The sequence below is a fragment of the Hypomesus nipponensis genome, chromosome 11 (genome assembly GCF_054491055.1).
Source record: "Hypomesus nipponensis isolate SF chromosome 11, ASM5449105v1, whole genome shotgun sequence".
NCBI lineage: Eukaryota > Metazoa > Chordata > Actinopteri > Osmeriformes > Osmeridae > Hypomesus > Hypomesus nipponensis.
This window is the reverse complement of record NC_140371.1, coordinates 337933-360696: the sequence shown is the minus strand read 5'-3', so window position 1 is coordinate 360696 and position 22764 is coordinate 337933. Positions and strand designations below refer to the sequence as shown.

Sequence of the window (22764 nt, the reverse complement as noted above, 5' to 3'; positions counted from 1 at the left end):
GGGGTTGGCTGGAGCTGTGTGGATCCGTGTGGGGATGGCTGGAGCTGTGTGTATCCGTGTGGGGTTGGCTGGAGCTGTGTGGATCCGTGTGGGGCTGGCTGGAGCTGTGTGTATCCGTGTGGGGTTGGCTGGAGCTGTGTGGATCCGTGTGGGGATGGCTGGAGCTGTGTGTATCCGTGTGGGGTTGGCTGGAGCTGTGTGGATCCGTGTGGGGCTGGCTGGAGCTGTGTGTATCCGTGTGGGGTTGGCTGGAGCTGTGTGGATCCGTGTGGGGTTGGCTGGAGCTGTGTGTATCCGTGTGGGGTTGGCTGGAGCTGTGTGTATCCGTGTGGGGTTGGCTGGAGCTGTGTGTATCCGTGTGGGGTTGGCTGGAGCTGTGTGTATCCGTGTGGGGCTGGCTGGAGCTGTGTGGATCCGTGTGGGGCTGGCTGGAGCTGTGCTCCACAGTGAGATGCGACTGTTGATCTTGGTGGGAAGCAGGAATATGACCCAGGAGCTCAAACGGATGAACCTGGGGGAGGGGGGGGGGCAGGGGGGGTGTTAGAGGACAAGTGAGGAAGAAAGGGAGGGAAGGAAGGGGTTAGGAAGAGGGAGTGGGCTGCTCTGTGTATGTGTCCATCTACTATGACAGGTCCAACCCTAACCCTGTCTTGAGCCTGGAGATAGACAGGGTCTGATTCCATGGTTCTACTGACAGATAATCCTCTCTCTCTGCTTCTTGCCTGCCTGCCTGCAGGAGCTCCACACCACAGAGAAGACCAAGCTGATCACTCAGCTGCGTGATGCCAAGAACCTGATAGAACAACTGGAGCAGGACAAGGTGAGACCTGCACACACACAACATACACACATAGAAACACACAGTCACACGCACACAACATACACACATAGAAACACACACACACCATACACACTTACACACCAGTGGACCTGTGGTGCTCCGAGACAATGATTCAGAAACAGCTGCTTAGAATGTGCATGTGTATATGGTGTGTGTGTTTGTTGTGTGTGTATGGGCTGTGTGTGTGTGCGTGTATATACATGTGGGTGTTTGTGTATATATAATATACAAACACAAATATATACAGGGCTCGACATTAACTTTTTGAGGCACTTGTCCTTTGGACAAGTACATTAACGTTTCACTTGTCCTGACACAAAAGTCACTTGTCCGGGTAAAGATTTATAATTGTCTTTATTTTTTAAATGGTGTTGAAGTTTTTAGTTTGCTAGCGTCGGCAGTGGTGTACCTAACAAGCTTTAGCAGCATTTGTATCGGTTGTATGCAATTAAATATCAGCTAATATTCAACTGTAAAGTAGGCTATACACAAGTGGTGATTTTAGACCCTTTTTAGGGGTGCTCAAGTCTAGCTAGATCCGGTGTGGTGTTGTAGTTTTTCTAACGTCGGTAGTTGTTGCAACAGCATGTGAAAAAAAACTACAAAGTTTGCTAGGCCAAAAAGAGCGTTAATCGCGCGATAAAAAAAATCACGCCGTTAATTTGGGTTTGCGTTAACGCCGTTAACAACGCGTTAAACTGACAGCACTACTTGTTAGATAACGTTATATCCATTAATAGGAGTTTGGTTTTATAGGTTGAACATATAAAACACAGGCCACATTTCTACACTGTTAAATTGACGGCAGTGTGAATTTTGTGGCATTACGTTTGAATATAAAGTTGACATTAAGTTATGGTAAGTCTGCATTATGGAAGATTTCTGTTACCAAAATAACTATTAAGTTTCCTTTGCCTGGCGAGAACAACGACGGAGCTAGGCGTTCATGTTAACAGTTTATTTAATCTGATACAATGCGTTGGAAATCATACTCAAATCACGAAAAAAAGAAAGCTACATATTTGATGAGTTCCATCTATAAAAGCCCTATCGCCTATTTTATAAAAACCAAGTGAAAGGAATACTATACAGTGACGGCATACATGTCCGTAAAGTTTACTTCATGTCTCTGATTCTTATCGGACTTGTACCCCATTTTGCCACAGCAATGCCTTAGCTCACATGCTGGCGACCATATAAGTCTATGCTCGCAGCTAGTTGTTGCAAAGTATGACGTGTACAGCTAGTTGCAAGCGTGCACGAGTAGGAAAAAAGCAAGCCACTTTTTAACGCTAGACCGGAAGAGTCAAAAGTGGAAAGATGGAGCGGTCCGGTTTCTCGCTCTCGCTTGCCTCACTGCGCCACTGAGCACTTTTCATAGAAATGAATGGAGACGCCATCTTGGAAGACAAAAATTGCTTCCTCTCGTAATATTAACTCAATGCTTCGCTTGCATCTCTCTCCGCCGCCACTCCATCTGTTCGCTGATTGGACCACCAAAAATGTGGTTGGCAAAAATCGACTAATATAGTATGAAAACATTAGATATTTCACAAAAACTTAAGCGTGATCATCGTACTGTGAAGAGATTTCTGGCTGACTCAAAGCACAAATGGGTTTGTGCAGATAAAGGCATAAGGAGGAAGGTTACTGCTAGACAAATTCATTGGATTAAGAGAGCAGCGGCTAAAATGCCATTACAAGGCAGCAAACAGGTGAAGCTGCTTGTGCCTCTGGAGCCCCTTCAACCTCAAGGTATAAGATCCTCAAGAGGCTTGCAGTTGTGCATAAACCTACTATTGTGGCAACTGCTTCACTGGTCCTATTTTTCTTGGTCGCCATTTCGAGCATGGTTGTGACTCGTACATTAATAAGCAATCGCGGAGATCCTTATGTTTTGTTCAAAATAATGCAAGATTTCTTTTGTCAAAAGAAAAAATAGCAAATTTTTTCTCTGTGGTTGACTTTCAAAGAAACTTAAACTGTTACAAATAAATCATAACACTGAATAAATGCTACGGTCACTAAACAGTTTCTGTACAACTCTTGCTCAAACAAAAAAACTCAAGCTTTCACCCAGCCCCTCCTTATACCTGCGAAGGTGACCTAATTAGGAGGAGGAGCCGAGGATGCCATATTCTACTAATTAATTGGGTGTGCTTTGCCTTTGGCAAGGGCACAACCATTGTTATCTCACATATATATTATTATTATAATTTCTTTTTGCCCCCCTAAAACTTTGTTAATATTTGGACTACACAGACAACCTAGGTGTCAAACTTTCCTCTTGGTAGCGATTGAGTTGTTTGTATTGGGATTTACGTTCCGTTGCATGGTTTAAGTAGAAATTAAGTTTTTGTGGTGAAAAGTGAAGCTAACGGTGGATAACTTGCCAGCCACAGTCACTGGCGACACTAACGTCACTAACGTCACGAAAACTTGCGTGACTATCTCTAGCAGAACATTAGTTTAGCAGCTCGTTAACTTCTGGGGGATGGCTAGGCTAACTGCTTTACTGCAAGGCAGCTGCAGAAACGCCACAAGCAAAGAGGCCTAGGTGATAACTATTTGCTCATTTTACTTTGTGATATGACACACAATTGTAATGTGTAATGTACAAAACAAGCTAATATTATTAAGGAAGTACATCTACTTTCGGAAACAGTAGTCTACTATTTCACTGAAGCATTAGCATCATGACATTAGCCTCTGTTGCCCAGGCAACACATACTACAGTGGTCTATGATGCATCTGTTTTCAATCGTTAAAATTAACATTCCTCACAAATACATTTTCGTTGTAGGATTGACATTAGATTACGAGTCAACAATTTGTGGGTGAAATTATCATTACCCGTGGTTTCAAACCAGTGTAGCTCACTGCAAAGTTGTAGCCTAGTCTAGTAGCTAACAAAAACATCTCCACAACTGTTTACAGTACTAGTAGGAAGTCAAACGGCGGCACATGTTTGGCACTACCCTTACTTAAATCACAAGTCTTTCAATAGGTGAAACTATCTGATTAGTGATTACTAACCTGAACTCCATTTCCACAGCCTAAACTGTGTCAATCTGTTAATGAAAATAATTCATTTCAGCCTAGACCGTACAACGGAAGTAACGTTAAATCAAATTCAACCAACGCAATCGCTACCAAGACAGTCTAGTAGTAGTAGTAGCCTATAATTTACCGGGGCAGCTTCTCCACACAGCAGGGCTATATCGCATTTTGCCTTGTTACTGACAATGATCGCTACCACTGACATATTTATAAATTAGTGATTTTCCCCTAAATAAATGTCAAACTTATTTACGTTTTTGGGGGCATATTTTTAGTTAGGCTATGGTACTATCTGAATCGTGATTCCATCTGAGATAGCTACTGCTGGTAACGTTTTTGTTCAAATAAGCTTAAAAAGGGGGTTCCCTATGAATGAATGAATGCAATAGGAGTAGGCTAAATGCCTGAAAATATCACGAGAAGGGAAAAACTTACAATGACGTTTAAATCATAGAGATTAGGTCTATTTTGACACCGGTCTGCCATATGTATTAGTTTTGGTTCAACTATGGTTGCTGATCACCATTCCTTCTTGCAGGGGAAATGAGAAGACAACTATTTCTTCACTTAGTATTTTGAGTTGTAAATGAGCAGAAAAAAATATGCTTTTATATATATGTAATCTTTATAAATAAGTAGGCTATGCATTTTTATATAAAATATACTGAAATATCAGCTGTAACATGTCATATAAATCGGACCCCTGCAACCAACGCAAGCAAGCACACCCTACAACTTCCCCAGAAATTGTACCCTCTCTAGTTTAAGTTATTTCTCCAGATTTAAAGTCCAATATTTAATCTAACAATTCAGAAAGGAATAGAAAAATTGGGTGTGATTTGTGGTGGTTGGTTTATGCCCAGGCACAGGTGACTTATGTTCAGCTCGGCCATAGGTGGCGGTCGCGAGTCAAAAGCTATATAGGGACACGGGCACCATTGTACGGCAGGCCAGGGTGACGGGAGGTCATACTGTTTTTACCGGTTTTATATTTAATAAACGGGAACACCCCAAACAAATGCACTTCAGTCTGGACATTGGTTCTGTACAGCGCGTCATAAACTGGATCCCCCGCACCCAGAAGCAACTACTACTGCAGGACTGGATGGTCGCTACATCTTGTTTGGCTTTACAATGAAGTAAATAAGTACTAACAGACTGATTATGGCTCCAACACCTACTATTCTGCCACCCCTAACCAATGCTCACATGCAGAAACGGTTGCAGTGGGCCCAAAAATAAATGAAGACTAATTTTAAAACAGTCTTGTTTACTGATGAGTGCTGTGCCACCCTGGATGGTCCAGATGGATGGAGTAGTGGATGGTTGGTGGATGGCTACCATCTCCCAACATGCTGCGACATCAGCAAGGATGTAGCAGAGTTATGTTTCTGGTAGGCCCCTTTAGGGTCCCTGAAGGTGTGAAAATGACCTTGGCAAAGTATATAGACTTTCTGATCATCTTCATGTATGACAATGCATCAAACTCCCAAGAATTGTGAAGGTGATATCAAAGAAGGGTGTGTGGGTGTATATATATGGGATGTGTGTATATTAGTGCTGTCAAACTATTAAAATATTTAATCACCTTAATGTCATAGCAATGTCTTGCAATTTATCGCAGTTAGGGTTAGAGTCATTTTGAGTTTATTTTTGAAAAAAATACTGTTATCATTGAGAGGTTTGTTTGGTTTGTTTGGAAAAAAAAAGAAGCCATTGCCTGGCTTTGACTAGGGGACGGAGAATTTGCATCAGCTGTATACTTGGCCATCAAGTGGTATTTCAGACTGGACGTGCTGCGATGATAGCTCAGTTCACGACAACAAAACACACAGATCACTTTGCTCTTGTCAATGGGGCCATTTGGCAACTTTTTAATAGTAAACTTTCCATTCAGAATCGTATTGGCATCCATTTCGGCATCTCGTGCTCACCATCCACTCAAAACGTAACGTTAGCCAATACTCTTTAGCCGGCTCCAAGCCCAAATAAATGTGTGCGGCGTGCCTGTTGTGTTGTTTCCGGTCTAGCTAGATCCAGTGTAGTTTTTCTAAAGTCAGTTGTTGTTGCAACAGCTAGGCCAAAAAGAACTTGAATTGCGCAATAAGAAATTTGACGCCGTTAAAATGGGTTTGCTTTAACGCCTTTAATAACGCGTTAAACTGACAGCAATATATATATATATATATACATATATATATATATTAGGACTGTCAAGCAATACAAATTTAATCGCGATTAATCACATTATTTCATATAGTTAATCGCAAATTAAATCAATTTATTAAACACAGCCTTGGTTTTGTCAACCAAACCGAGTCTGGCAACTTTTGGAAATGGAACTTCCCATCTAAAAGCCCTCTCTCCATCATTCAGCTACCGTCGGCATTTGACTCCCAGGGTCAAAAAGAAACCTGCGTTAACGGCACAATTTTTTTGATTGCGTTAAAGTGAGATTACGGTAACGCTTTATTATGTAACTATGACAGCCCTAGGGTGTGTGTGTATATGGAGTGTGTGTGTGTATATTTATATATGTGGTGTGTGTTTATATATATATGGTGCGTGTGTGTGTTTATATATATGCGGTGTGTGTATATATATGGTGTGTGTGTGCAGGGCATGGTGATTGCAGAGACGAAGAGGCAGATGCACGAGACTCTGGAGATGAAGGAGGAGGAGATTGCAGCGCTGCGCTCCAGAGTCCAGCAGGCCACTGCTCAGAGGGACCTGCTGCAGGAGCACCGAGAACACTCAGAGAGGGCAGGTCAGGACAAGGGGCAGTCCTGGGGTCAGGGATCAAGGGGCAGTCCTGGGGTCTGGGGGCAGTCTTGGGGTCTGGGGGTAGTCCTGGGGTCAGGGGGCAGTCCTGGGGTTAGGGGGCAATCCTGGGGTCAGTCCTGGGGTCTGGGGGCAGTCCTGGGGTCTGGGGGCAGTCCTGGGGTCTTGGGTCAGGACTGGGGTCAGCGGTCAGGACTGGGCTAGGACTGACCTTTCATCTCCTCCTCGGCAGCGTTTGAGGAGCTGGAGAGAGCTCTGAGCGTGGCCCAGCGGGCGGAGGAGGCACGGAGGCAGCTGGAGGAGCAGGTGAAGGATGTGGAGCAGGCCGGGGAAGAGGAGAGGAGGAATCTGCAGCAGGAACTCAGCCGAGTCAAACAGGAAGTGGTCACCATCATGATGGTAAATCATCATCCTTTTCTGTATATGTTCCCTACCCCCTAATATGCTCCCTACCTCCTAATATGCTCCTTCACCTCATCTCAACCTCTTCATCTCTCCTCATCACCTCCTTTTCACCTCTACCTCCTCACCTCCTTTTCACTTCTTCACTATCTCTCCTCCTCACCTCCATCTTTTCCTCCAGCTTCACCTTACCAACTCCTTACCTCCACCTCCTCCATATTTTCCTTCTCATCACCTCACCACCTAACCACCTCATCTTTCTCCTCACCTTCTCCTCATCTCTCCTCCTCAACTCCTGTTACTCATTGCAGTGTACTATCAGGTCAGCTCCTAATACCCTGCTTGTAGGTCATCTTAAATTAAGTCCAGATTTCAACGCCATAACTTTATCCACAAAGGATTCCACCAAATAATTAATTCTGCTGGACTAAAGACCAAAAGACCAAATAGAACTGATGTCCCTGTTGTTTGTGTTGCAGAAGTCTTCGGAGGAGAAGGTTTGTGAGCTGGAGAAGCAACACAAAGAGGCGCTGGAGCAGAAGGAGCAGGAGGCCCTCGCTAGGATCAGCCAGGCTGTGGTATGATGTCATAACTCAGAACCTGCTCTTCACTCATGACTGTGCTGCTCATGGGCCTTTAGGCAGCATGCAGCTCTAATAATAATAATAACTAGAGAGGGTACAATTTCTGGAGAAATTGTAGGGTGTGCTTGCTTGCGTCGGTTGCAGATGGGTCCGTTTATTAACAGTAATTTTTACAACTGATATTTCTGTATGTTTTATATAAAAATGTGTACTTATTATTTATGAAGATTGCATGGATTTAAAAGCATTCATTTGTTGCTGCTCATTTACAATTCAAAAAACTTAAAGTGAAGTGTAGAATGAAACTTTTTAAACAAGCTATTCAAACAACGTTGTAACCGTTAGTATTTCAGATGAAATCACGATTCAAACAGTACCATCTGCTAACTGAAAATATTCCCCCAAAAACGTAAATAAGCTTGACATTTATTTAGGGGGAAATGCCTAATTAAAAAGAAGTTTGCTGGAAGCAATCATTGTCAGTAACAATACCAAATGCGACCATTTGGTCTCAGTCTAGAGCCCTGCGTGGAGAAGCTGACCCGGTAAAATGTTGTGCTGCAAGCAAGCTAGCCTAGCTGCTGTTGGTAGCTAAACTTCATTGAGGGGATTGGGCCTTATTCACCAAATGTTCTTACGAACAAATTTGTCCTCAAACCCCACTTACGCAGTTTTCAAGAAGAGTCTGGCATTCACCAATGTTTTCTTATTTGGGATTTGTTGTTAGGTAAGAACAGAATTTACGCACACTCAAGAGCACTCTTACGCACAATTGAGAGCTGACATGTTTGCGCAAAATAAATAGTTATACCTTTTTCGTCCGTTCTAATGTAAAATTGAATATTTCTCTCTTTATAATTTTCCAACTAATCATTTTCATAATTTTACACTTTTTTGTTTTAATAAATACACACTACACTTACACTTCTGCTCATTTGTAATGTACTTGGAATTTCCATTTTGTATTAATTGTGCTAGGCCTATATAAATACAGTATTTTACATATGAAAGTTTTTTTCAATACCTTTAACAAGTTTCCTAAACTCTTAACACAGTGAGCACAACATCCGTCTGTGTAGGCTGTACAATTAACACATTTCTTGTTGCTTTGACACAAAATGCGTAGAGTAAACACACATTTTAAATGCTTGAACTTCTTTTACACACAAGCTCAACCAAGACCAAAACAATCGATTTTTACTGTCCAATTTACCAATGCTTTCACACTGTCAGCAAAACAGATAACATCATGTTCAAAACCTAAATTATTGGCTAAAGTGAAAGTGAACAGCTGTTTATATTGTGAATTGAAACAGAAATATATCCCCTGTATTTTATTCTATTGCTACTGAGAAACAGCTTAAGTTATCCAAATACTGTACATCACAGCTGATTCCCAACTAGGAAACACTCAGGTGTTGAGGTTCTTTCAATTGCATGACCATATGGTATAGACAGTATTTGGTATTTGTCTCCCTCTCCCTTGTCCCACTCCTCTCCCTTGTCCTGGTACTTGTCTTCCTCTCCCTTGGTCATGCAATTGAAAAAACAGTCAGTTTTTTTGCTTAAGAATTCAGATTTAAGTTAAACCATTTATTTTTTTACTTCATCAGTTCTTCGCACTTCTCCAGATACAGCGTTCACTGCATGAGTAATTGCATACCATGCATCGGTTTTATTTACTGATTTGTATCCACAGCCGACGCTATTACGTAAATATGATGTGTCGTTTGTCTCTAACTTCTTGCAGCTGTACCTCCACTTCAGAATTATTATTACGTTTCTGTCTTTTGTCAAGGCCTCCACCATCTTTACCACGTCGTTTCATTTCTCTGAGTGTGCACACGGCCCTGCCATATCATGCACTTTTATGGGAATTAACGGGGCACAAGCTTTCAACTTACAAAATATTGGGATTCATCATTCTAAGAACACACCTGCGAACAATTCTGCTGTTTAAGAACGCTTCATGAATCACACGTAGATTTTTCTTAGGAACCTTCTTAAGAACAAATTTAAGAAATAACTTTTAAGATATTGGTGAATGAGGCCCATTGTTTGAATGCGCCAGAAATGAAAAACGTGTCTTTTGATTTCAAGTTTAGGCTGTGGCATTGAAGACAGCGACGCACCACACAAGCTTGAGTTTAAATCAGTGGTTGGCCAGTATCGGCGTTAACATGCTGCATTAACTGGAGACTCTTATTGGGCGATAAAAAAAATATCGCCGTTAATCTATTCTCAAAGTTGGGTTGGGAGCTGGGTCTATACTACGCAAGCTGTGTTGACTTTCACCTTGATGTGTGTATGCCTTGTGTATGAAATTACCACATCAAACGTGACGTGCTAACATAGATGCAGCTATGAAGCCGTCTGGTTTGCTTCAGGGAAAATGTATTTTTAATATCTAAATGCTTGAGTTTTAAATATTTCCGACACTTCCACCAGAGTGAGTTCTTTTTCCAAAACGGAAGCTAGCTAGCTTTAGTTAGCTTCCGTTACCAAGCAACCAAAAATAATACTCGTAGCAATGCTACTACCTGCTAGTGTTAGCACTACTTGTTAGCCTCCTAATTGTAAATTTTGAAGCCATACTAAAGCATTTGTCATACAGCTTTGTCTATCGGAAAATAGTCGGTTGGAATTTTCAGAATCGCACATGTGCAACGTTACTCTGTGAGACACGCATTTGACCGATCTCATATGTGTGACGCTACTCCTTAACTTCCCAATGGAAACCTCGACAAGACTAAGGTTGTTTGCACCTTGTGCAATGCGGAATTAGTTTACTGTAGGAGTTCTTCCAGTCTCAAATACCACTTAAACGCAAAGCATCCCTTAGCTAATGCGGAAGATGTCATTATTTGGGTAGCACACATATTCTGAATGCCTTCGGCGGAATTCAAATGAGCCATGTTAATCTAGATTAATGTAGATGAATTCCAAGATTACAGTGAGATTAATCTAGATTTTAAAAATTAATCTATGCCCACCACTAGTTTAAATACAATATTTTATGTGACATTACTTACTGTACATGCAAGTCTTGAATTGCTTAAAGGTATAATGCTTCTAGTACACTACAGCACAATACAATACTTGCGGTGCAACAGTTTTACAAGCACTATCTATCCACGTTGTATCTATGCATTGTTGCTAACGTGAGCTGACGTTGTGACGTGTACTGAGTTCCCTTAGTGCACACAAGGCACTTTTTGCCACAAAAACTTAATTCAAGCCTAAAACGTAAACGGAATGTAAATCCCGATACAAGCAACGCAATCGCTACCAAGACAAACCTTTTGACACCAACGTTGTCTATGTAGCCCAAATAGTGACGGATTCTCAGGGGTGGGAAAAGAAAGAATAAAAATAATAATAACTAGAGAGGGTACAATTTCTGGGGAAATTGGAGGGTGTGCTTGCTTGCGTTGCAGGTGGGTCCGTTGTCCTGTTCCCTTCTAGTAATATTTTTAAGCAGTTAGCCTATTCATATTGCATAATTCATTAAGAACACCCTTTAAAAAAAGCGAACCCCCTTTGAAACAAGCTACTGTAACAACGTTGTCCCTGGCAGTATTTCAGATGGAATTGCGATTCAAACAGTACCTCCTTCTAACTGAAAATAAGCCCCCCAAAACGTATGACATGAATTTAAGGGGACATGCCTAATTCAAAAGAAGTTTGCTCGAGGCAAGCTAGCTGCTGTCGCTAGCCACACTTCACTGATGGTTTGAAAGCGCCGGAAATGAGAATGTTTCTTTTGACATAATAAAGTTTAGCCATAGCTGTGGCAATTTTTGAAAATGTCGATCTTAAACTGCACTTTTGACCCCTATTTTGAAGTTACGGTAGTATACTATAGTCTATAGTAAGTGGTCATGCCAAGGCAAAATACAGTAACTTCCGTTTCTTCGCTCACTTAGTTGCTTATCACGATATAAACTCTGTATATTATAAGCCAATCATACACATGGTTACCTGTCACAAGACTCACAAGGCATGAGTGTTTTTGATTAACTGCCAGGGAAGGATACTTATAAACGACTCATGTTTGGGATGTTTTGTGTTGAACGCCAGCGAGTAGGCTAGGCTAATGCAAGATGTGTTTGTTGTTGCTAGGTTACGTATTAGTTAAAGTGAAACCGTAACTCCATTTGAACGTTTTTGAGTGCCGCAAAACAAAGGCAAAGAACCGTAACTGATGTTACGGCATTCTGCATTGAAGTTACGGTGAAGACAACAACCTATTTTCTCTGAAACACAGACAAGTTAATTTAGGATATTTGGCCACATGATAAAGCAGACCTTAACTGTTCCGAAAATGAAAAAATATCATTTTCGACAAAATTGAAGTTACGGTCTTTTGCCTTTGCACGGCGGTATGCAGGTCACGTGAAAAATGATCCAAAGACTCGTAGAAAGACCGAGTCGGGAAATGAACAAATCGTTTGTTTCCTCTAGCTACCAGTACAGAGCCGATGCAGGTCATGGGAAAAATTATCCAGACTCGTACCCAAAGACCGAGTCGGGAAATGAACAAATCATTTCTGTTTACTTCGACGAGCCTATGCAACAGTACCGATGCACGGCCACGATAAAATGAACTAATCACTCTGAGAGGACTCGTTACTCCTGAGTCCTTGTAAGGGTTAGTTCAAAATGAACGAATCGTTCACGAACGACACATCACTCTTTGGGACACCGGAGGAGCTCATGGCAGCACCCGGTGATCGTTGAGGCGGTACTGCAAAACTATCCGTGCTTTCACATCAGAGTCTCCAAAACACCAGCACGTCTCCAACAACACCGTAAAAAGTTGCTAGATTTATCGCTAGTCGCTTTTGACAATAAAAGTCGCCGGGAAGGTTTGGAAAGTCGGCAGATCTAGCAACAGTCTAAATTGGGAACACTGTGTTTGCCTTTTATTCACACTACAGGCAAACACAATGGCCGCAGAACGTGTTTCGTTTTCGGGGTGGAAATATTAACAGTATTTTGCTTTCATTGATTGAAGTGAACTGCAAACTGCGCCCCCAAAAAATACTATCTACTGACAATGCAATTGATTGCAAAACCAATTTTACCTGGTCATAGTTGAAAAATGACAGTTTGGTGTGTTAAATAGACATACAGTGAACCTCAAATTCCATTGAAACCTCTTTTCTATCAAAATTTCACTTTTTGAAACTGCAACTTGCAAACGCTTGCTTTTGAAACGGTGCAAGTTGTGACGTCAATGCAAATTGTGACGTGCAGCATCAACTTTGTCACGCCCCAACATTCCGCCCTCTGGTTTTCTGGTCCAGGAACATAAACGGAGGTCGCGTAGATCTCCGGAATTTTTTTTTAGCTGGCGACGCGCTGCTCTGTATGGAACGCCGACTTGGTCAAAATTAAATAAATAGGTAAATAAATAGATAAATGCATACATAAATATGGCTATGAAATAAACTCTGAAATAAAATTAAGATGGCAATAAATATATAAATATAGCATTATATAATTAAATAACTGAATCCATTTACCGACGTCAATAAATAAATACATTTATTTATTTCAAAATGACATTTTGGTAAAGACACCATTTATTCATTTCATGGGACTTTTATTTCCTAATGCCACATTTATTTATTTTTTGAGATTTTTACACACCACATTTATTTCCACACCACATTTATTTATATGCTGTATTTATTTCCGATCTCACATGCAAGCGAGAGGGGCGCGGTTATCTTCAGACCAACGCAGCTGCACACAAGATTGAAGGCAGATAGGGACACCTAGATTCAGTAGATAATGGAAGACATTAGCTGTGTCAGAGATCGCATGCTGGCCTTACAGATCAAATTGATCAGCATGGCTTGTCAGGATATATTATTTTGGCACACATACTAGATTTTGTAGAGGTACTTGGGTGGATAAGTCCTCTACAGAACATAGATATTGAAGTATTAAATAGTTTGAGACTTAGCACTGTTTGTGTGCAAGATGTACAGGTAGTGGGGGGTGATTAGTGCCAGGTAATGTTAGCTAACACAGCTAGCAACCGTCGCTACACCTAACAAAGAAGACAATCACTGCCACCGCTACATCGCTCTGCTATTATGTGGATAGCTAGGTCGATAAGGCACCTGATTATAACTATCTAGCCTCACCATTATGCCATGTATTACCATTTAGTGAGACGAGACCTGAAGTGAAACCAGACCATTCCAGACATTACCCATACCTTTGGATTTACAGTACTGCTTCAAATTGAAGTCAAGTTTCTTAATGCTTTGTTATTATTGGCAACTTAAAGTTGCAACTAACCAAGACATGTCCAGACCAAGACCCATTCAACACGGTACACAATACCCAAACCCAGATATTATAATTTATGGAATTATTCAATATTAAATCAAACCACTACCACTAGACTCGTTTTAATGACCATTCAGTGACAAAATGGGTTTGGCTGTTCAGGTATGTGCCAATACAGCACAACACTACTAGCTCTACAGTAGATAGCTCTAGCTGAAATGGCCACACTGATGTCGTCCTTTTATTTTTTATTTTTTATTTTTCAGTGTGGAAAAAGATAACCTATTGAGTGCTGTAGATAACATCATGTCAGATCTAGAATGCGTATCGGATTTTTGCTTAATGTGTGTAAAAGTTGTATTTTGTTTGCACATTTGCCATGACATTATACGAACTACAACAGTGATTTAAGAGAACTACAGCTCTGAATGAATCTGTCTGAAACGCCCTTGAGCGTGGTGCACTGTGGGAAGGCTGGCGGTGCAGAGCGGTAAAAAAGTCTGCAGTGTGAACGCACCGTAAGGAACCAAACATTCGACGGGCTAGTGTGTGATGTTGTCTATGAGAAGATCCCTGTGCAGTTCGACCCTCAATTACGCATTTGACAAATGTTAGCTAGACTCTAGCTTATCTGCTTTTTATAAACGCTGATTTGCAAGAAGAATGCAAGAACAGCTAGATAGCGAAAACACCTAGACTGTAGGCATGTTTAGCTTACTAACGCAAGAGCTTATTTACAGGAGCTAGAATGTGTGATGATTTAGCCTAGTTATTATTAGCAATGGGGCTAACGTTATTTCATGTTCCTAACTGTTTCATTCAAATAAATAACCTGTGTTGGCATGTAAAAGATGCATGTTTGTCCAGATCTATTTTTCAGCAAGATAGCTAGAGCAGCTGAAGCTGAGTTGAATCACGATAGTTTGTTTGCTGTACTGATGTAGGCTAGTGCTGTTACCCACCTAAGGCGATCCTGTTTGCGTCGACAACAGAAGTGGAAACAACTAACGTAATCATTTCAAATGATATCTAGTCAATCTGTTGAAAACAGTGTTGTGTAGACACAATTGATTTATTTGTACGTTTTTATTTCAAATCTCCACCTTCGTTGTTTCAGTGAGTGCTGTTGGCCGTGTTGCGTCTTTGCTCCGCAGCTTCCTTAAACCAACCAATCAGCGCGCAGCTCTGATCTATTATTCATGAGCATACCATAAAAGGAGAAAACCTAGTGTTTTTTTGCGGGAAAATATCAGAAGATTTTTCAGGGTGCATAGAACAGCACCCGGGCCATTTTCAGCCAAACCAATGTTACATACCCTATTCAGAGACCTTAAGGAACAGTGTGAAATACCCCAAAAACCTAGTAAATCGCCCCTTTAAAAAACACCTCGAAAGTGTCAACAGAAAAACTAACCTGGAAGCTAGCAAAAAATCCACTTGAAACCTTAACAGAGATGTAGACCCGTTTACACAAGTGGCTGCAAACATAGTATAATTTATTCACACAAATATATCAATATTTTTGAATTCATAAGCCTTTTTGATGTTTAAGATCATTTGAAATAAACGTTCTTCTTTAAAGAAACACTATTTTGCATCTGTAGCCTATGTTCTTGCAAATGTTTTACAAAGTCATACTCGCTACTATTAAAAGTAATAGTAAAAGTCATATAATGAGTACCATTATTATATGGCAACGACAGTACGAGCCTTCTGATTTGCTAATGAGTAGTCATGCCAGCTGCGTATTGACCTTATTCCAACCGCCCACTTTTTTCATCTTTTTGCACTTCCGTTGTATTGGCACTTACTGTTTACCGGGGATATCATTCAATTCAATGGAGAACAGCCGACAACTCCTGCTGCTAAAATATTAAATAATTAGGTCGATTTATGCCAGATGTGCTATGTTCGTGTAGCCTGACTTTGTCATACTCATAATTCTAGTCAGAATATGAGTCTGAAACCTCTCCATTGGGCTGTGCGTATGGGGCGTTTTTCAACCGAACTCGTAAAAAAAATGCCTCTTCTCTCAATTGGATATACCTACAACCAATCAGAGCAACGTAGTATGTTGTTTTTTGAAAACAAATTCAACCCAAGTGCTCTTTGGTGACGTGGTTGATTACGTTACTGTTGATCATCTGTCCATTATCGTATAAAGCCCGCCCTGACAATATGATGACGAACAGCTCCTGTTTGTCTGTTCACTGCAGGCCATATGCATTTGCTATACTCTAGAAGTCAGTCCATTGATTAATTTTACAGTCAGTGCATGTATTTGAGATTCCCCCGCAAAACCGACCAGCTAACATTGTTAGTAGTAGAACGTTAGCTTCTTGTTTATCTACTTGAGGCTCTAGTTTTTACATCAGGTCTCTGCTTTTTAAATTCAGCGCCTTCAGCCAGGGACGCAGATCCTCAACTTTGGTTGGAGGTCGATGTAAAGTATGTCGGCCCACAACTTTCGGACTTCTTCTTTCCATGGTCAAAACTAGGGATGGGAATTCGACTAAATTGTCTTAATCGATCGTCGGGAGAATTAACGATCGATTTTCGATTAATCATGAAAATGTTTATATTAAAATTCACTATTTATAGGCTATACTAAAATGCAGTGAAAATAGAAAAAAACACAGCGTGTTTCCGCATTGAGATCTGTAGCTATTACAAAATGCACAACTATTTCTGTAACTCCTAGAAGCGGAGCCGACAGCTAGAAGCCGGTGCTCAAACACAACTGACCCTCGTTTTTCCGGCTAATTAACAAAGCTTCATAAAAACCTTCGCCCTCAACAATACTTAAGGGTAGCATATCCATCATGATGGACTTGCAGATCCGTTGGGTGATTTTCTCTGCTCGTTGTGCATCGCAGCTCCTCCGTGCTAACACAGAGAGCAGGATGCACCCCCACTAACCAGGGTCGGATGTACGTTCTTCAAGTGGTACATCATTTGAGTCGTGGAGGAGTTGTATTTATACTCAGCTTTGCAGTGTTGGCAGTGAAAAAAGTAATTTTGAAGTCAAAATGGTCTCACGCTACACTTCGCTGTGACCTCTTCATGTTTACTTATGAAATAACGCTACATGGAAACTCGCCGGTAACTTTCCAAACATTGTCTTTGTTTGGTAAAATGTTTAATTGCTGCCACATAGCGAAATCCATTGCATTCCTTCAAGACTCGCACTACGCAACAGAACATGCATTAGCTTTATCGATGAACAAATAATGTCATCGACAAAATTCTTAATGATCGATAATCGGTCGTCGATTAATTATGCCCATCCCTAGTCAAAACAATGATAATACTGTTATGGCAGCCATGAACTGCATTTGACGCTGGGCATCTCTATTAGCCTTAAATTCGTACCAGAGCCTGTTTAAGACATTCTCTTTTAGTACCGTTATAAATCGGTATGTATCTAAACCAGAAATTAGAATACGCGGATGGCCGCGCCCATCGTGACTTCCGGAATAAGGTGAATTGATCTCATCGCCGGTCTGATACGGATTATTATTGCCCTGCTCTGACGTCATCTTCAAAATGAGCGATATCGAGGAGTCAGCTGAGTTTTACTATCCAGACGATACCGAAGACATCAACAGCAACAAAGAAATGTTTAGCTTTCTAAAAGAGTCGTTATTTGTGTTGTAATTAAAGTACTTTACAGTGAGACTGTGAGACTCTTATCGGGCAATTAAAAAAATATCGCCGTTAATCTATTCTCAAAGTTGGGTTAGGAGCTGGGTCTATACTACGCAAGCTATGATGACTTTCACCTTGATATTTTTGCTCGGATGTATACCTAAGTATAAGTTCTTAAAATACCTGTTATTGAATTAACGCGTTTACTGATAATACATGTGGATGTGCAGTAATATCTCTAATCAAATTGTTGAAAGGTATACCTGTGATATACTGTCAATATACCATAGCTGTCAACCAATCAGGTCCTGAGGTTGGAACTATCCATTTCATAATCATGCTTTCTGTACCATTGAGCCCGAGTTGGCGTGCGTGTGTGTCTGACCTCTGTGTGTGTGTGTCTGACTTGTGTGAGCATGCGTGTACATGTGTGTTTGCATGTGTGTCTGACCTGTGTGTGTGTGCCCATGTCCAGGAGCAGTGTGAACAGGTGTGTGAGCAGGCGTCCAAGGAGCGGGTGCAGCAGGCAGTGCTGGAGCTGGAGGAAATGCAGCTACAGAGAGCTGCTCTGGCGTCAGCTGCCCTGAGCCGCGCCCAGGAGGTAGAGCTAGAACTGGAGGCAGCCAGGACGGTGAGGTTCACTGAAAAGCTGTAGTTCACATTGAAGTCCATAGAATGTATCAAGGCTGTGTGGTCTCAGTTTGAATACCCATAGGTTTGCAGTTAGGTTATGTTTCTTCTTAAGCCTTTTCAGCCTTGTAACAAAAAAAATGAAACAAAATATACATTGCTTATGATAACGGGACATTGCTGAATATGTGTATAATGATATGATGTGTTCATTCCAGAGGATACTGGAGCTGGAGAGTTGTAAGGCGCAGAGTGAGCCGGCTGCAGACCAGGCCTCCCAGCTGGAGCAAGAGCACAGGCCGGACCTGGCTGCTGGGCAGCAGGAGGCCCTGGATAGGAGGCTGCAGGAGGAGGAGGCACGGCACAGGAAGGAGCTGGAGAAGGTCAGGCTGCAGCACCAGGAGTCTCTGGAAGGTGTGGAGAAAACGCTGAAAGAAGAGTTGAACAAGCTGAAGATGGCATTGCAGGGAAAAGAAGAGGAGCTCGAGGAGCACCTGCAGCGAGAAAGCAGGCTGGTGGAGGAGGCGGAGGCCATGCTGCAGGAACGCAACGTCAACGCTCGGGACCTGGAGGAGACCCGGCAGAGACTGGTGGCTGCTCGGAATGCTGAGGAGGAACTGCAGCGCTGCAACACTCAGCTGGACCAGCTCACAGACAAGCTCAGACACTGTCACAGCAAGCTAGCGGACTTGGAGCGACACATGGAGGCTGCACAGAGAGACTGTCTGCAGAAGGAAGAGGCTCTCCAGCTCAAAGTGAAAGAGCTTCAGGAGACAGAGCTGCAGTTACAGCAGAGCAGGAAGGAACTCTCAGAGCAAGATGAGAGGATGTGTGAGAAGTGGAGGGCTGGGCAGGAGCAGCAGGAGAGGCTGAAGAAACAGCTGGAAGACCAGAAAGCTTCTCACGAGAAGAAAATGGAAAATGTCAGGAAAGACATCGAGGGCAAGTTGAAGGCACAGGAGATGAAGATGGAGAAATTTAAACAGAAAGCAAAAGAGATGCAGGAGAAGTTTAAGAAGAAGCTCAAGGAGAGCGAGGAGGCACTGAAGGAGAGCGAGGAGGCTCTGAAGGAGAAGGATGCGGCGCTGCAGCAGGAGCAGCAGCAGGAGCAGGAGGCGCAGGCCCGGTTTCTGCTGGAGAAGTCTCAAGAGCTGGAGGAGGTGTCCCAGCAGGTTGGGAGGAGCAGGGAGGTGCAGGAGCAGGCCCAGCAGGAGGTTAGAGACCTGAGGGAGGAGCTGGCCATCCGGGAGACCACAGTACAGAAGCTGCAGGCTGAACTGAGGGAGGCTGCGTCCCAGCGGGAGGCCCTGGCGGACAGGGAGCGCAGGCTAAAGCAGCAGCTCGAGGCCTTGGAGAGGAACCTCAGCCAGACCCTCAGCCAGAAGAACCACACCCAGGACCAGCTCAGTAGGACCGGGGAAGAGAGCAAGGCCAAGCTGCAGATGCTGTCCCACAGATGCGAGGACGCAGAAAGGAAACTGCAGGCCCTGGAGGCTTCGCGCTCCCAGGAGGACAACCTGCAGCGGACGCTGGAGGAGGAGTTTCAGACACGGTCCGCTGCAGTCAGCAAGCAGCTGGAGCAGGTCTGTCTGGAGATCCACACCAGGATGGAGGGAGCAGCGGGTCAGCTCTGTGAACGGGTGGAGTCCAGGGTGGGAGAGCTGCAGGACAGGGTGTTCCGCAGTCAGAAAAGGATGGCGCACCTTAAAAATGTCCTCCTCACCAAGGTGGACAGAATCCGCACTTTAGAGGAGGGTATCCGGCAGAGGACGGAGGAGAACCAGAAGCTATGCAGTTCAGTTGAGCAGGTGACTTCTCAGCTCCAAGCGCACACGGAGCGAATCCAAGCCTTAACAACGGAGAGAGTCTCTCTACTGGCCGATGCAGAGAAGCACTCTCAGGCTCTCTCAAAGAAAACCCTCCGTGTGCAGCAGCTCAGCCAGGAGAACACTGCCATCTCAGAGACCCTTAAAAGTAGCACGTTGCACATCAGCAACCTGGAGAGGATGGTCCAGGACCTAAAGACTCAGCTGGTGGGGAAGGAGGAGGAGAGGAAGCAGGAGCAGCAGGAGCTGCTAAGACAGATGGAGGACAGGATGGAGAAACTCCACCAGGATAAGATGGCTGCCACGGAGCAGGCTGAGGCGCTCAAGGACAACCTGTCAGAGTTCAAAGGCAAGGCAGAGGCCAAGTTCACCCAGAACCACGACACGGTCCAGGCCCTGCAGGCCCAACTGGAGGGGATGGAGAGGCAGGTGGCGGAGAGGGACGAGGATCTGCGGAGGCTGGAGCAGGCCAGTGGGGACCGTCAGTCCATCAGCAAGTCAGAGATGGACCAGGCCCTGAGCGAGAAGGAGCAGAAGATGAGTGCGCTGGGGGCAGAGCTGGAGCGCTGCAGCGTGGCCCTCAGTGAGCGGGAGGAACAGCTGGCCGCTAGGACCCGGGAGTGTGAGCAGCTCACGGCTGATCTGAGGCAGCAGCGCAGCCTCTGGGAGGCCGAGAGGAAGGAGAGGAGTGGGCAGCTGCAGCTCTCCCAGGACCAGTCCAGCCAGCGTGCCCAGGAGGCAGAGGAGAAGCTGCAGGCCCTGGAGAGGGAGAAGGTGAAGCTCAGACAGGAGATGCAGGTACAGAAGGAGGAGTTTGAGAAGAAGGAAGAGGATGTGCTGAGGAGTCAGGAGGAGAGACTGATGGCGGAAGGCGCCGGGAAAATGTCAGAGCTGAAGAAGAAGGCTGAGCAGAAGATTGTCCAGATCAGGAAGCAGCTCAACTCCCAGCTGGAGGAGAAGGACAGGAGCATTAGGAGCCTACAGGCTCAGCTGGAGGAATTGAAGAAGGAGGTAAAGGAGCAGGAGCAGAACAACAACAGCTTGCTTGCTCAGTTGGAGGAGGTAAAGGAGCAGAGTCTGAAGACCTTGCAGGCTCAGCTGGAGGAAGTGAATAAGGAGGTAAAGGAGCAAGAGCAGAAAAACAACAGCCTGCTTGCTCAGCTGGAGGAGGTGAAGGAGCAGAGTCTGAAGACCTTGCAGGCTCAGCTGGAGGAGGAGAAGGAGCAGAGTCTGAAGACCTTGCAGGCTCAGCTGGAGGAGGAGAAGGAGCAGAGTCTGAAGACCTTGCAAGGTCAGCTGAAGGAGGAGAAGGAGCAGAGTCTGAAGACTTTGCAGGTTCAGCTGGAGGAGGAGAAGGAGCAGAGTCTAAAGACCTTGCAGGTTCAGCTGGAGGAGAAGGAGCAGAGTCTGAAGACCTTGCAGGCTCAGCTGGAGGAGGAGAAGGAGCAGAGTCTGAAGACCTTGCAAGGTCAGCTGAAGGAGGAGAAGGAGCAGAGTCTGAAGACCTTGCAGGTTCAGCTGGAGGAGGAGAAGGAGCAGAGTCTAAAGACCTTGCAGGTTCAGCTGGAGGAGAAGGAGCAGAGTCTGAAGACCTTGCAGGTTCAGCTGGAGGAGGAGAAGGAGCAGAGTCTAAAGACCTTGCAGGTTCAGCTGGAGGAGAAGGAGCAGAGTCTGAAGACCTTGCAGGCTCAGCTGGAGAAGGAGAAGGAGCAGAGTCTGAAGACCTTGCAGGCTCAACTGGAAGAGGATAAGATGACCAGGCAGGAAGCCCTGAGGGAAGAGCAGGAGAAGCGCCTGGAACAGGTACGCAGTGAGGAGAGGCTTGAGAGGGACAGTTGTCTACAGAGGCTGAAAGACATGTACGAGCAGAAACTGGCTTCCCTCCAGAAGGAGGACAAAGAGGAGGAGAACCAGCCCGATAAGACTGCAGCTATGCAAGAAGAGATCAGGCAGAAGCTCAGAGAGGCTGAGGAGCAGAACACTCTCCTGCAAGCAGAACTCAGCCGTCAGGACCGAGGTTCGGAGGAGAGAAGCCGGGCCGCCACAGCCCCCAGGAGGGAGGAGGATAAACACTGCCTCCTGGAGGACGGGCCGGGAGGCTCTCTGCAGAGCCAGCTGGCGGAGGCGACAGCTGAGATGCAGAAGGTCCAGAGGGAGTTCCTGCGGCTGCAGGAGGACATGCGGGCACTGAGGCGGGAGCACCAGCAGGAGCTGGAGCTTGTCAGGAAGGAGCTGGGCGAGGAGAACGACAGGAAGCTTCAGTAGGTTTATCTAAAACGACAGGAAGCTTCTGTAGGTTGATCTAAAACGACAGGAAGCTTCTGTAGGTTGATCTAGAACGACAGTGGGGGGAGGGGAGCATCCAGGTCTGAAGTTACTTGACTGCAACTTTAATGTGTTGATGTCCTCTCTTTATTTTGGCCTCCTGATTCTTCCTTTTCTTACCTTCACCTCCTGCTCCCCTGTCTCTCCCTATGCCCCTCCCTGCTCTCCCTCCCCTGTCTCCCCCCCTGCCCCTCCCTGTCTTCCCCCCAGACTGGAGGTGGAGGAGGTGGAAGCCAGACACAGCTCGTCTCTGAAGCAACTGATGAGGGAGTTCAACACGCAGCTGGCTGTGAAGGAGAGGGATCTGGACACTGCAGTGAAGGAGGCCATCGGTGGGACCCCCCCTAGCCCCCCCAAGCCC

General features: G+C 44.3%; 1 protein-coding gene across 7 annotated transcripts in view; it reads left to right on the top strand.

The window, feature by feature from the left end:
* The window catches only part of golga4 (golgin A4), a 93752-nt gene that overhangs the window by 45370 nt on the left and 25618 nt on the right, over window positions 1-22764 (top strand). For all 7 annotated transcript variants that reach the window (XR_014768900.1, XR_014768901.1, XR_014768899.1 and 4 more), the window contains 7 exons: window positions 737-820; window positions 6521-6668; window positions 6915-7081; window positions 7564-7662; window positions 18098-18253; window positions 18471-22339; window positions 22614-22735. Coding sequence is in view for 2 of the 7 variants with exons in the window: in XM_084710137.1 (XP_084566263.1) it covers window positions 737-820; window positions 6521-6668; window positions 6915-7081; window positions 7564-7662; window positions 18098-18253; window positions 18471-22339; window positions 22614-22735 (4645 nt within the window). In the remaining 5 variants the exon portion in view is untranslated. The remainder of the gene's footprint in view (window positions 1-736; window positions 821-6520; window positions 6669-6914; window positions 7082-7563; window positions 7663-18097; window positions 18254-18470; window positions 22340-22613; window positions 22736-22764) is intronic.